The sequence below is a fragment of the Anomaloglossus baeobatrachus genome, chromosome 1, assembly GCF_048569485.1.
Source record: "Anomaloglossus baeobatrachus isolate aAnoBae1 chromosome 1, aAnoBae1.hap1, whole genome shotgun sequence".
Classification (NCBI taxonomy): domain Eukaryota; kingdom Metazoa; phylum Chordata; class Amphibia; order Anura; family Aromobatidae; genus Anomaloglossus; species Anomaloglossus baeobatrachus.
This window is the reverse complement of record NC_134353.1, coordinates 328,481,522-328,495,049: the sequence shown is the minus strand read 5'-3', so window position 1 is coordinate 328,495,049 and position 13,528 is coordinate 328,481,522. Positions and strand designations below refer to the sequence as shown.

General features: G+C 43.1%; 1 protein-coding gene across 9 annotated transcripts in view; it reads right to left on the bottom strand.

Moving 5' to 3' along the window:
* The window catches only part of WDFY3 (WD repeat and FYVE domain containing 3), a 388,800-nt gene that overhangs the window by 169,875 nt on the left and 205,397 nt on the right, over positions 1–13,528 (bottom strand). For 8 of the 9 annotated variants that reach the window (XM_075351922.1, XM_075351959.1, XM_075351945.1 and 5 more), the window contains one exon: positions 506–589. The exons of the other annotated variant lie outside the window; for it this stretch is intronic. In XM_075351922.1, coding sequence (XP_075208037.1) covers positions 506–589 — 84 coding nt within the window. The remainder of the gene's footprint in view (positions 1–505; positions 590–13,528) is intronic. 9 annotated transcript variants of the gene reach the window in all.

Below are 13,528 nucleotides of genomic sequence, written 5' to 3'. Positions count from 1 at the left end.
CATCACAAAACTGGTGACATTCCAGCGATATCGCTAGCGATGTTGCAGTGTGTAAAGGGGCCTAAAGATCCTGATTCAGAGATGTGTCACTTACTGGGCTGTGTGCTGCAGTTCTGATAATCTGCTGATAAAAAGTTATTTTCTCACTAAAGAACTAGTAAACCTGCTGCTAGGTAGGCATTCATATTCAAGAGCTTTGAATAACCTTTCCACCCCCACCACAGAGTGTCAAGTTTCTGCCTATGCAAAGTGTACACAGAAAAATGTCAAATCAGTGGTGTGAGCGGGGTATCTGCCACTATCTGGTGCTAGTAGATGAGGTAGCAAAAAAATGGTAACAAATTACCTTTAAATGTCATTGTGTTGTGATAAACTCAATGTCGTCCTAATCTGGACACTTTGAATACCACCAAGTAAAAAGGTGGAAAGAACACATTGTTATATCTTCAAGCAGATAATTAATAATGCAGCTTGCATTAAGCCCTTCCAATAAATATATCAGTACCTTTTCCTGGATAGAGCAGGGGTGCCCCAAGGCGAAGGGAGAGTAGTCTCATTTGTCAAACATGGCGGGATCTGTTCTGCCCGACTACAGATGTGATAGGTATGAGCAGGATAGAGAAGTTAGAAAGATAAGCGAAAAAGTTGTGTTAGTTGTATAGTGAGCGAAGAACAAAATTACACAGAAAAGTTAGGACAAAGGACAGATATAAATAGGGGAATTGAGACAAACTGTTGTGGGTGCAAATCTGAATAGGTGGTTATGAAGAATTCGTACAACCCAATTTCCTCCTCCTATCTGCCCTGTATGCAACCTTTTTTCAAAGCTGCATGACTTCTTCATATAGGAGGACAAATGATTGGATCATATTAAAGAGGATCAATCAACACTCCTGCAAAGCCTTAGTAAATACATGAGTTTAGGAATCATAAAACTGACTTTTGCAGCAAATCTACTATACGTGAACATACTTTAAAATGGATCAGTGAAGAGATTTCACAATATAAAGAACATACATTATTACAAGGATTTATTACACCTTTTGAAAATCTGCGTCACACTGCCTGAATAATCTTTTAACTCATTTTCAGCCCACTTAGATTGACTTACAGCTCCTCAGTGTGTCTCCTCCCTACTGTGATCTCACAATGCTCAGTACAAGCTGCAGATGTCAGTTAGGCAGGGTGGATATTGAATACACTTAGATTTAGGAGTTATTTCATTCTATACTCAAAATGTTCATTTCAATATCAGGATGTTATAGCAATATTCCAGCCTAGTCAGGTCTAAGAGATATATTAAAAGACTTTATAGTAAAAGCTGTATACATTATTACACACATCAGTTTTAAACAGTAGTCCAAACAAATCGAAAGGTATCAAGAGAAAACAAGGATAGTAGACTTTTGGTGAAATTTATAATAATGCTGTAATATCCAACAATTTTAAGATATAGCAAAAAACTGTTGTCAAATTTTAAAAAAAATAGTGCACAGTTTCCCCTTGTCACGTCATAGCTGGTAAACATATTTTGCAGGACAAAAAAGGCACATGGAGTGAATATATGTCCAGGTCCATTTGTCAGCGTTTCCAGACTGATAAGAACTTCCTGGATTGACTGGTCACTATGGATGAGACCTGGATTTATTTGTATGACTCTGAAAACAAGGAGCAGTCAAAACAGTGGAGGCACAGTGGTTCTCATCCAAAGAAGTTCAGGGTGCAGAAATCAGCCACTAAGGTAATGGCGTCTGTGTTCTGGGATAAGAAGGGCGTGCTGCTAGTGGACTACCTTCAAAGGGTTCCGAAACATAATATACGAGGGGCTGCTGATAAGTCTTTGGCTTTGTGATTTTTCTTTTTTTTTTTTTTGCTTCTATGGTAACAAATGTTACATCACTTGAAAGCCTTGTGTGTCTAATATATGTTTTCAAAATTTTGTGTTTGTATCTTATGGTAAGGCTATGTGCGCACGTTGCGTAAATACATGCAGTTACGCTGCGCTTTGCAGCGCAGCGTAACTGCATGCGTCCTGCGTCCCCTGCACAGTCTATGGAGATTGTGCAGGGGCCCTGCGCACGTGGCGTTTAAGAGCGCAGCGCTTCGGCTACTGCCGAAGCGCTGCGTAAAAAGAAGTGACATGTCACTTCTTTCCTGCGTTTTGCCGGCAGCTCCTGCTCTGTCTATGGCAGAAGCTGCAGGCAGAGCGCATGGAATCGGCGCTCACTACGGACATTTCTGCAGCGATCTAAAGCGCACATGTGCTCTTCAGATCGCTGCAGAAATTTCTGCAGTGACTGTACGCAACGTGCGCACATAGCCTTACAGTGTTCTACACACGCGGGAAAACAAAATGGCGGAATCTAATGCGATATTCACAGCAACTAAGAGCAGAGGAGTGAGAAAATTCTTGTTTCTGCAAGGAAAGTCCGCAAAAGATATTCATGGTGATATGTCGCAGACATTGGGGGATCAATGCCCTTCATATTCCACAGTTAACTGGGTTGCCAAATTTAAAACGGGCCACTCCAGCTCCAATGATGAGGAACGTCCTGGACGACCGAGAGTGGTTGTAGTTCCGGAGATCGTCGCTGCTGTGCACAACCTCCTACTGGAGAATTGACGAATTTCAGCTAAAGCAATAGCAGACGACATGGGGATTTCCAGTGAACGTGTTTGTGTCATTGTCCATGAACATTTGGACATGAGGAAGCTATCTGCAAAGTGTGTCCCCAAATGTATGACAAGATATCAGCGAAGCCTGCAAGTGAAAACTTCCAGGTCCATTTGTCAGCGTTTCCAGACTGATAAGAACTTCCACTCACACTGCACAAGCGACCACAGCAAGACTGGCAGAGCTGGATTTCTAGCTGGTTAACCACCCACCTTATTCACCAGATCTAGCTCCCTCCAACTATCATCTGTTTCCAAACCTGAAGAAACACCCCAAGGGTACCAAATTTCACACCATTTCTGATGCCATGGCTGCTCCTGATGCCTGGTTTGAGGCACAATCGAAATCCTTCTTTTTGCTAGGCTTACAGAACTTGGAATACCGATGTAAGAAGTGTGTTGACATCAGTGGAGAGTATGTGGAATAAATGTAAAGTTTCATCATCCTATCTCGTTTCTTTCTGAGTAAAGCAAAAGACTAATCATCAGCACCTCATATTTTCATATTGAAAACTGTAAGCCGATTAATATTTTTCCATTTCCTATAGTTACAGGCATGCAATTTCAATATTAAAACATAGGCTGACCTGGAAACTTGCACCCAGGACCAGACATATAAAAAATGGGTTAAACAATAAGAAGGTGTTCGGATATGGTGGTCAGCGTGACCTGCAGATAATCCATATTTATACTCTACTTCCGTCAAGGATACCGAAAAATAACTTTAGATGGAAATGTTTAGGTATTATTATATTTATATTATTATGGTATTTCTCCATTTTTATTTTATTCTTGTTTTGCTTACTTTTCTCCTTTTACTCGTATATCATTTTTTTGCAAGCACTGTACTAAAGTTTTTATATTAAAGCTTGAAACTTTGATAAATTTGGACTTTGTATGCTCTAAACAATCCTTACTGAGAGCGTGGCTGTGACTGTTCGACAGTAGTATATATTTTGGCAACGCCGCAACCCCCTTTGTTTGATGAGTGGGGCCTTGTTTTGTGTAGCAAGGGTGTGTGGATTGCGTCAAGGTTGATTCGTAGCCTATAACAGAGGTTGTGTGATGGATTGATAGAGATCAATTAACCCTTGCAAGCACTCTCCACGTCAAACATTTTTCATTTTAATTATTTTTCTCACTTACGGTATATAGTACCCTAACTTCCTTAGTGCATTACAGATATCATCATTAACACTGTCCCATTGGTGCACACAAGCTAAATTCCCTATCAGTATGTTTTTGCAAACTGGAATGCCTGGAGGAAACCCATGGAAAGAAAGGAAGAACATACCAGCTTTGAAGATGTTATGTTTGGATGGATCCGAACCCCAGACACAAACATTTCAAGGCTATAGTCCTAACGCCATTAAACCAACATGTTGACCTATATATAATTATTGACTAAAGGGTGCTTTACATGCTGTGACATCGCTAACGATATATCGACAGGGTCACGTCGTTAGTGACGCACATCCGGCGCCGTTAGCGACATCGCAGCGTGTGACACCAAACAGCGACGATCAACGATTGCAAAAACGGCAAAAATCGTTGATTGTTGACACGTCGCTCCTTTTCATAATATCGTTGGTGGTGCATGCCGCTGGTTGTTCGTCGTTCCTGCGGCGTCACAAATCGCTATGTGTGACGCCGCAGGAACGACAAACATCTCCTTACCTGCGTCCAACAGCAACGAGGAAGGAAGGAGGTGGGCGGCATGTTCCGGCCGCTCATCTCCGCCCCTCCTCTGATATTGGGCGGCCGCTTAGTGACGCCGCAGTGACGTCGCTATGACGCCAAACGCAGCTCCCCCTTGAAGGAGAGATTGTTCGGCGGTCACAGTGACGTCGCTGAAAAGGTATGTGCGTGTGACGCTGCCGTAGCGATAATGTTCGCTACGGCAGCGATCACCAAATGTCGCACAAACGAAGGGGGCGGGTGCTATTGCGCAAGACATAGCTAGCGATGTCGCAGCATGTAAAGCACCCTTTAGTCTTCAACATGCCCTTTAAAAGGGAGGTTCACCCATATTTATTATTTGGTACATCGATATTCTATTGAGAAACTATGTTTCTCTCAAATACCTTATGTTGACAATAGTGCCTGTGAGAGGCGCTATTGCGGACCGCTGTTTCCTATGCCTGACCCCGGGTTCCGTGACCTCGGGGATCCAGTGACGTCACGTCAAGTTCCGGACACGTGACATCCCTGCGGCCGGCCCCAGTCTTCCTGACTCACTGAGATGTGGGCGGTGTTTCACCACTCGTCACAGCACAGCGTGTCTCCTGCTTCAGGAGGGAGCTGATGGGCTTTGAAGAGCGGTGAAGCACCGCCCACAGCCCACCACTCACTGACACTGCGGCCGGCCGTGGTGTCAGGAACTTGACGTGACGTCACGTCACCGGATCCCCGAGGTCACGGAGCAGTGAACAGTGGTCTGTAATAGTGCCTCTCACAGGCACTATTGCCAACATAAGGTATTTGAGAGAAACATTGTCTCTCAATATAATATCGATCTAGAAAATAAAAAATATGGGTGAACCATCCCTTTAAAGGGACTATCAGCAGGTTTTTTGCTACCATACAGGTAACACTGGTTCTATATTTACTAGTCTGTCTGTGCAGCGTGCACCATGTTGACAGAGGGTGTTGGGTATTTACCGTAATATAATTGTAATTGTTCCTTTCGTTACACCGGCCATGGTTTTTTGTGTTACATGTTGGCATAAGTGATATGCGCTCTTTATAGTACACACAACAGCCACCTTTTATATTCTGTGCAGTACAGTATATTAGTGATTTGATATTAACATATATCATTACAGCAGAAACACATTAATTGATTATTTATACTGAAATAGACACATACTTTTTATTGATACACTAGTTGATAAATTATGTATTGCACCAGTCACCTTAATGATGATATTTACTGCTATTATTCCTTTTCACAAGTTACTGCCAACTGCTTCTGCAGTAATGACATTTTGTGCACTTTATATATGTGTGTCAGGGTTAGATATTACATAGTGACACATTCTCTTAACCTGGCCTGATTATTATATCTAATCAACAGTGATGAGACATATGTCCCTGCTTGGTTTATGTACATGACTAACAATTATATGTACTAGCTGTAGTACCCAGGCGTTGCCCAGGATAGTAACTGTCTCTCTTCAAGTTTCTGTCTGTCTGTCTGTCTCTGTCTGTATCAGTGTCTCTGTCTGTATCAGTGTCTCTGTCTGTATCAGTGTCTCTGTCTGTATCAGTGTCTCTGTCTGTATCAGTGTCTCTGTCTGTATCAGTGTCTCTGTCTGTAGCAATGTCTCTGTCTGTAGCAATGTCTCTGTCTGTAGCAATGTCTCTGTCTGTAGCAATGTCTCTGTCTGTAGCAATGTCTCTGTCTGTAGCAATGTCTCTGTCTGTAGCAATGTCTCTGTCTGTAGCAATGTCTCTGTCTGTAGCAATGTCTCTGTCTGTAGCAATGTCTCTGTCTGTATCAATGTCTCTGTCTGTCTCTGTCTGTATCAGTTTCTCTGTCTCTGTCTGTATCAGTTTCTCTGTCTCTGTCTGTATCAGTTTCTCTGTCTCTGTCTGTATCAGTTTCTCTGTCTCTGTCTGTATCAGTTTCTCTGTCTGTGTCTGTATCAGTCTCTCTGTCTGTGTCTCTCTATCTCTGTGTCTCTCTATCTCTGTGTCTCTCTCTTTCTCTGTGTGTGTCTCTCTCTGTCTGTCAGTCTCTCTTTGCCCGGCTGCCTCTTTCCAGGGCTGCCTCTTTCCAGGGCTGCCTCTTTCCAGGGCTGTCTCTTTCCAGGGCTGTCTCTTTCCAGGGCTGTCTCTTTCCAGGGCTGTCTCTTTCCAGGGCTGTCTCTTTCCAGGGCTGTCTCTTTCCAGGGGTGTCTCTTTCCAGGGGTGTCTCTTTCCAGGGGTGTCTCTTTCCAGGGGTGTCTCTTTCCAGGGGTGTCTCTGTCTCTATGTCTGTCTCTGTCTCTATGTCTGTTTCTATCTCTCTGTCTTTTTCCCCGTCTGTCTCTGTCTGTCTTTCTCTGTCTCTCTCTATCCATCTCACCACCGACATCTTATTACCTCACACGTAAGCTTCTTATACTAACAGTTATTTTGTTCCTATAGCAACCACTGACAGTTGCTATTAATGACCTTTAGCTCCCACCTCCATTCAGTTAAATGGAGGCATGTTTTTTGGAGTGTAACTGTAAAGCACGGAGTTAAATTTTCCTGTCAAAACATAGTCTATGACGTTCCCTGAGTCACATGGAGAGTCTGTGCAAAATTTCGTGATTGTAAATGTGACGGTGCGGATTCCTTTAGCGGACATACACACATACGTACACTGAGCTTTATATATTAGATTCAACACTGGTGATTTATGTAAGCAATTTTGATCTATATATGTATTGAGCACACTGTGCCCCATTAATTGTATATTGTGTGAGACCTTTTTTTGTCCAATTTTACTTGGTTTTATTATTTACATTAAAAAAATTATTTATATTTTATGACCTTTTTATCAGTTGTTTGTGGTAAAATGTTCATTAATTGATCTCCGATCGGGGCACATACACTGTCTACTTAGAATTAACACATACAGTCATGGCCAAAAGTTTTGAGAATGACACCAAAATTATATTTTCACATGATCTGTTGCCCTCTGGTTTTTAATTGTGTTTGTCTGATGTTTACATCACATACAGAAATATAATTGCTATCATATTATGAGTACCAAAAGGTTATATTGACAGTTAGAATGAGTTAATGCAGCAAGTCAATATTTGCAGTGTTGACCCTTCTTCAGGACCTCTGCAATTCTCCCTGGCATGCTCTCAATCAACTTGTGGACCAAATCCTGATAGCTGTCCATTCTTGCATAGCAATGCTTGCATTTTGCCAGAATTTGTTGGTTTTTGTTTGTCCACCCGTCTCTTGATGATTGCCCACAAGTTCTCAATGGGATTTAAGATCTGGGGCGTTTCCAGGCCATGGACCCAAAATCTCTATGTTTTGTTCCATGAGCCATTTAGTGATCACCTTTGCTTTATGGCAAAGTGCTCCATCATGCTGGAAAAGGCATTGTTGGGCGCCAAACTGCTCTTGGACAGTTGGGAGAAGTTGCTCTTTGAGGACATTCTGGTACCATTCTTTATTCATGGCTGTGTTTTTAGGCAAGACTGTGAGTGAGCCGATTCCCTTGGCTGAGAAGCAACCCCACACATGAATTGTTTCAGGATGCTTAACAGTTGGCATGAGACAAGACTGGTGGTAGCGCTCACCTCTTCTTCTCCTAATAAGCTGTTTTCCAGATGTCCCAAACAATCGAAAAGGGGATTCATCTGAGAAAATGACTTTACCCCAGTCCTCAGCAGTTCACTCCCTGTACTTTTGCAGAATATCAGTCGGTCCCTGATGTTTTTTCTGGAGAGAAGTGGCTTCTTTGCTGCCCTCCTTGAAACCAGGCCTTACAGTGCATGCCGAAGCACTCACACCAGCCTGCTGCCATTGCTGAGCTAGCTCGGCACTGCTGGTAGTCCAATCCCACAGCTGAAACAGTTTTAAGATACGGTCCTGGCGTTTGCTGGTCCTTCTTGGGCGCCCTGGAGCCTTTTTGGCAACAATGGAAGCTCTCTCCTTGAAGTTCTTGATGATGCGATAGATTGTTGACTGAGGTGCAATCTTTGTAACTGCAATACTCTTCCCTGTTAGGCCATTTTTGTGCAGAGCAATGATGGCTGCATGTGTTTCTTTAGAGATAACCATGATTAACTGAAGAGAAACAATGATACCAAGCACCAGCCTCCTTTTAAAGTGTCCAGTGGTGTCATCCTTACTTAATCATGACTGATTGATCGCCAGCCCTGTCGTCATCAACACCCACACCTGTGTTAATGGAACAATCACTAAAACAATGTTAGCTGCTCCTTTTAAAGCAGGAATGCAATGATCTTGAAATGTGTTTTGGGGGTTGAAGTTCATTTTCTTAGCCAATATTGACTTTGCAAATAATTGCTGTTAAGCTGATCACTCTTTATGACATTATGGAGTATAGGCAAATTGCCATTAGAAAAACTTAAAGGCTGCTGGAGAAGGGGAAACAAAAAGGCGCAAATAGGGTCTTACCCGGTAATAACCGTATGGAGATAAAGATAAGTACACTCACCTGGTGAGGTTGTGCCAGTCACAGTGGTTTTTTAGCATGGTTAAAACCCGTTCTCCTTTATATATATATTTTTATTAGAAAAACTTAAGCAGTAGACTTTGTAAAAATTAATATTTGTAGCATTCTCAAAACTTTTGGCCATGACTGTACAATAAGAAAATCTTCATATTACTTGGTGTGGTGTCGGGTGTATTTGTTTATATTGGTTCTCTAGGTGGCCGAATCAGTGTAATGTCTTTCTGAGGCCACTGGCTCAAAATGGCTACCTCACACAGAACAAGCCACTCTGGCAGAATCCAGAGAAACTTTGACACCCTTTGTCCACGTCAAGGACAAAATCAGGATCTGTAAGAGTAGTCAGGGAGCTGGGTCAAAACAGAAAGCACAGCAAGGTAAAAATTTGTCAGAAAGGAGAAGCGCCAAAAAACAGGCTGAGGACAAAACAGTAAAACACGAATACAAGCAGGAGAAACAAAACCAGACTTATCCAAGGAAGTAGAAGCTATATCTGGCAGCATCCAGCAGTAACCTGGAAGCTTTAGTAGGGTGTGGTGCCTTCTAACAGACTGAAAGCAGGTGCTGACAACTTCAGCTGGACAACGCATACACAACTATTCTGTCAGCCTGGAATGTACTGCAGGTCCCAGCCACTCGGACCGTAGTGGATGGACAGATCTTGTGTTGTCCAGAGCTTCTGGTTCTAACATTTCTTCTATCACTAGCACTGCCCACAGAGTAAATACGGCGACGCCTCACGGCAGAAGCAGACATCACAGAAGCAGATTCTGGTGGAGATGTGACAATCAGTGGATGCACTCTGGTGATGTGGCAGAGGTACAGCTGCCCTGAGCACACAGGTAGGGGTAGCAGCACAACGATGCAATTGGCCCACAAGGTATGTCAAACAACCAGGCGATCCTGAAGATGAAGGATGAGTATAACCCCTTAATAGATAGAAACTGAGTTGTTGAGGACAACAAACACTTCTGGCCACAGATCCTGATCTGTGGTTCACAAAATAGGTCTTCGATAAGTATGTGCTTCCTTGTGGTTCCCAAACATCGTCAGGGGGCTTTTTAGTAAATGCTGTTTCCTCAAATACTGTAGTCATATTAAGATATTGCAAACGAGGGGCTACTGAGAAGTCTTTGGTTTTGCCCAGAAAGAAACGAGACAGGATGATGAAACTTTACATTTATTCCACATTCCCGCCACTGATGTCAACACACTTCTTACAAATCGGTATTCCAAGTTCTGTAAGTCTAGCAAAAATAAGTATTTCGGTTGTGCTTCAAACCAGATATCCGTAGCAGCCATGGCATCAGAAATGGTGTGAAATTTGGTACCCTTGAGGTATTTCTTCAGGTTTGGAAACAGATGATAGTTGGAGGGAGCTAGACCTGGGGAATAAGTTGGGTGGTCAACCAGCTGGCAGCCCAACTCTGTCAGTTTTGACGTGGTTGCTTGTGCAGTGTGTGCGGAGGTGTTGGCTTTCAGGAACAAAATTCCTTTGGACAGCTTGCCGCGCCTTTTGGCCTTCAGAGCTGCCTTTGATTTGTCCAAAAGTTCAAAGTAATACCTTGCATTGATGGTGGAACCCTTTTGAAGGTAATCCACTAGCAGCACACCCTCCTTATCCCAGAACACAGACGCAACCACCATAGTGACTGATTTTAGCACCCTGAAATTCTTTGGACGAGCAGAACCACTGTGCCTTCACTGTTTTGACTGCTCTTTGTTTTCAGGGTCATAACAAAAAAAAGATAAAGCCAAAGACTTATCAGCAGCCCCTCGTAGATGATGTACAACTTAGACTATGAGTTTACTAAACATTGTTTGACATTTGTATTTTAGTATTACTCTAATTCATCTAGATGACAACGCTAGGCTTTTTTCTAAAGACATCAGAAAAAGTTTAACTTTTACAATTTGGATCCATCAGATTAATTTAATCCTTTTTTAATCCATAACTTGATGAGAGCTGAGAGAGTTTACATAATAGACAAAACTGCAATGATAAATGTACCTCAATATGATGTGACAAATGACTAAGAACATGCCCAGGAGTGTTACTCTGCACACATCTCACCTGGAGACATCGAGGGCAAGTCAGGTTTTCGGTCTTGTCAGAATATTGATGGAGTTAAACTCCAGGTTACAACAATGGTTATTAAAGAAACATTTTATCTTGTTTTCCAGGACACAATTCCTGACCAAACATGAAATCTTAGTACCTAAAACAACTAACTACTCAAAGAGGTTGTCCACCACTAACAATATTTTCAGGAAAGCCTGCAGCTTGCAGATTCCTAATGGTGTGTAATGAATGTATAGTATACACAGATAGGATTCAGCTCTGCTGATCTGTTAAAGCAGTTGTCATGTGCAACTTGTAGTCACATGCCAACTAGAGTCTTAGGCTGGTTTCACACTACGTTTATTTAACATCCGTCCTTAACGTTATTTTAGCGGAAATACGGATCCTGCTTTTACAGCAAATAACGTATGCAAACGCATCTGTTATTTTGCAGGATCCTGCACTGGATGTTTAGGGGCGGGCATTGGAGTCATGTGATCGGGAGTGAGGGGAACTAGACTGGGAGCCGGCTTCTGACAGCTGCAGACACTGGTAACCAAGGTAAACATCGGCCTTGGATACCCGATATTTATCTTGGTTACGAGTGTCTGCAGCTGCTAGGAGCAGGGCTGCCTGCACACGTAACCAACGTAAACATCGGGTAACTAAGAGAAGTGGTTACGCGATATTTACCTTGGTTACGAGTGTCCGCAGCTCTCAGGTGGGAGAGAGAGGGAGGGGAGGAAGGGGGAAAGACATAGATAGAGAGAGAGAGGGTGAGGGAGGGAGGAGGAGAGAGAGACAGATCACGCGAGACTGGTTCTGGGCATGCTCAGTACTTTCTGGGCATGCTCAGTACAAAAGCAGGATCCTGTCTATCAACACGCCAGCGTTCACCTGCGTTCGCGTGCTGTTTAGTCAGGATCCGGTGACTTGCAGTATTTTGACGCAGCTCAAAAACGCTACAGGTAGCGTTTTTGAAACATGTTAAAAAACTGCAAGTCACCAGATCCGCACTATAACGCACGCAAACGCAGGTGAACGCATGTGAACGCGAGTCCATTGCAAATGCATTGAAATGAAAACACATTTGCACTGGATCCGTACTTCCGCTAAAATAACGTTTTCAACGGATGTTAAAAAGACGTAGTGTGAAACCAGCCTTAGCTGCTTTATTCAACATATGCAATTGAAAAGGGGTTGAGACGATGGCATTTCATGGCAATTAGGCAAATCACATACTTGCTGTCTCATGACAACAACTGGAACCAGCAAGTGGAGCTGAATCCTATTAGTGAGCATATTACATACCGGTGGGATATGTCAAGCTGCAGGGCTTGTGGAAAATTTCCTAAGGAATGGACAATTTCTAGAACTACAGGGAGGTCAGTACACTATTATGTAAAAGAGGAGCACAGTGTGATAAATTATCAGGGTGTGGGAGGGGGCAGGGATAGAAAACAAATATTGCTGGATTGCTTCTTTACAGGGGCTGCTCAGTTTCAAAAGAATTGAATCTCGGCACAGCTTTCCATACACCGAAACGGAATCATATCTCACCTGATAAGTCAGTCAGTCATTCATAAGGGGAAACAGTGTTAGTTTTTCATTGACTTACATTAAATGGCTTAAAGGGATTGTCTACTCTACTATTCAGGCAACCTCTTCTCAATCTCTACGTTTCCCCCAAGTAAAATAATAACAACACCTATATTCCTCACTGGTGCTGGAGACATTCCAGTGTTGTCGGCATTGGTTCTCCCATAGCTTGCATGACATTATGACATGATCCTTGCACCAATCAGTGGCCAATTTACAGTGCTCGACCTTCAGACAAATCAGAAATCCTGAAGAAATGAGAGAGAAGCCGCAGCTTTGAATACCTCTGATTGTCAATTATGTTTTAAAGAAGGGACAGTTAAGTGGCCACCGATTGTCTGCACCAGAGGGGAGTATAATAAGGGTTATTATTTTACTTGGGGGAAACAGTGATTGAGAAGTGGTTGTTTGAGTAGTGGACAACCCCATTACTAACTGAAAGAACAATAATAATTTAATAAAGGGAAAACACTCCTTAAGGCCATGTTCACATCACTTCTTTGCAGTGATGAATATCTAACAGTGGCATTCCATTCATTATCCATAGCCATCATGATATTGTGGCACCCCTGAGACACCAGGTTGCCACAAAGTAATGCATCTCCTGAAGGTGTGATACCCATCCTGGATTCTAAGGTCTCCTGTGCCGATAAAAGCCACTAACAGCACACAAAAACACAATATTTCCCTCTGTGCCTGACTGGGTTACTGGGCTAGAGTAGGATTATAGGGATGGTTAGTCACTTTTTGGGCACATCTATCCACTAGTCAGGAGCCTTGGAGGGGGGGAGGAGCTAGGGGTGTCAGTTCACACCACAGGAAGGAGGGAAGTCAGTCTGAGTCTGGAGTGAGGTGTGAGAGGACAAGTGGCTGGAAGGAGAGTTCTGTGGGACCCGCAGTCTGGGCGATGTGAGGACTGGGGTCCGGCCTGGCCACCGGTGTCGGGTGGACCAGAGGAGCAGTCAGAGAGGAGCAGAGGACAAGAGAGCAGTGAGGGGCCAGAGAGG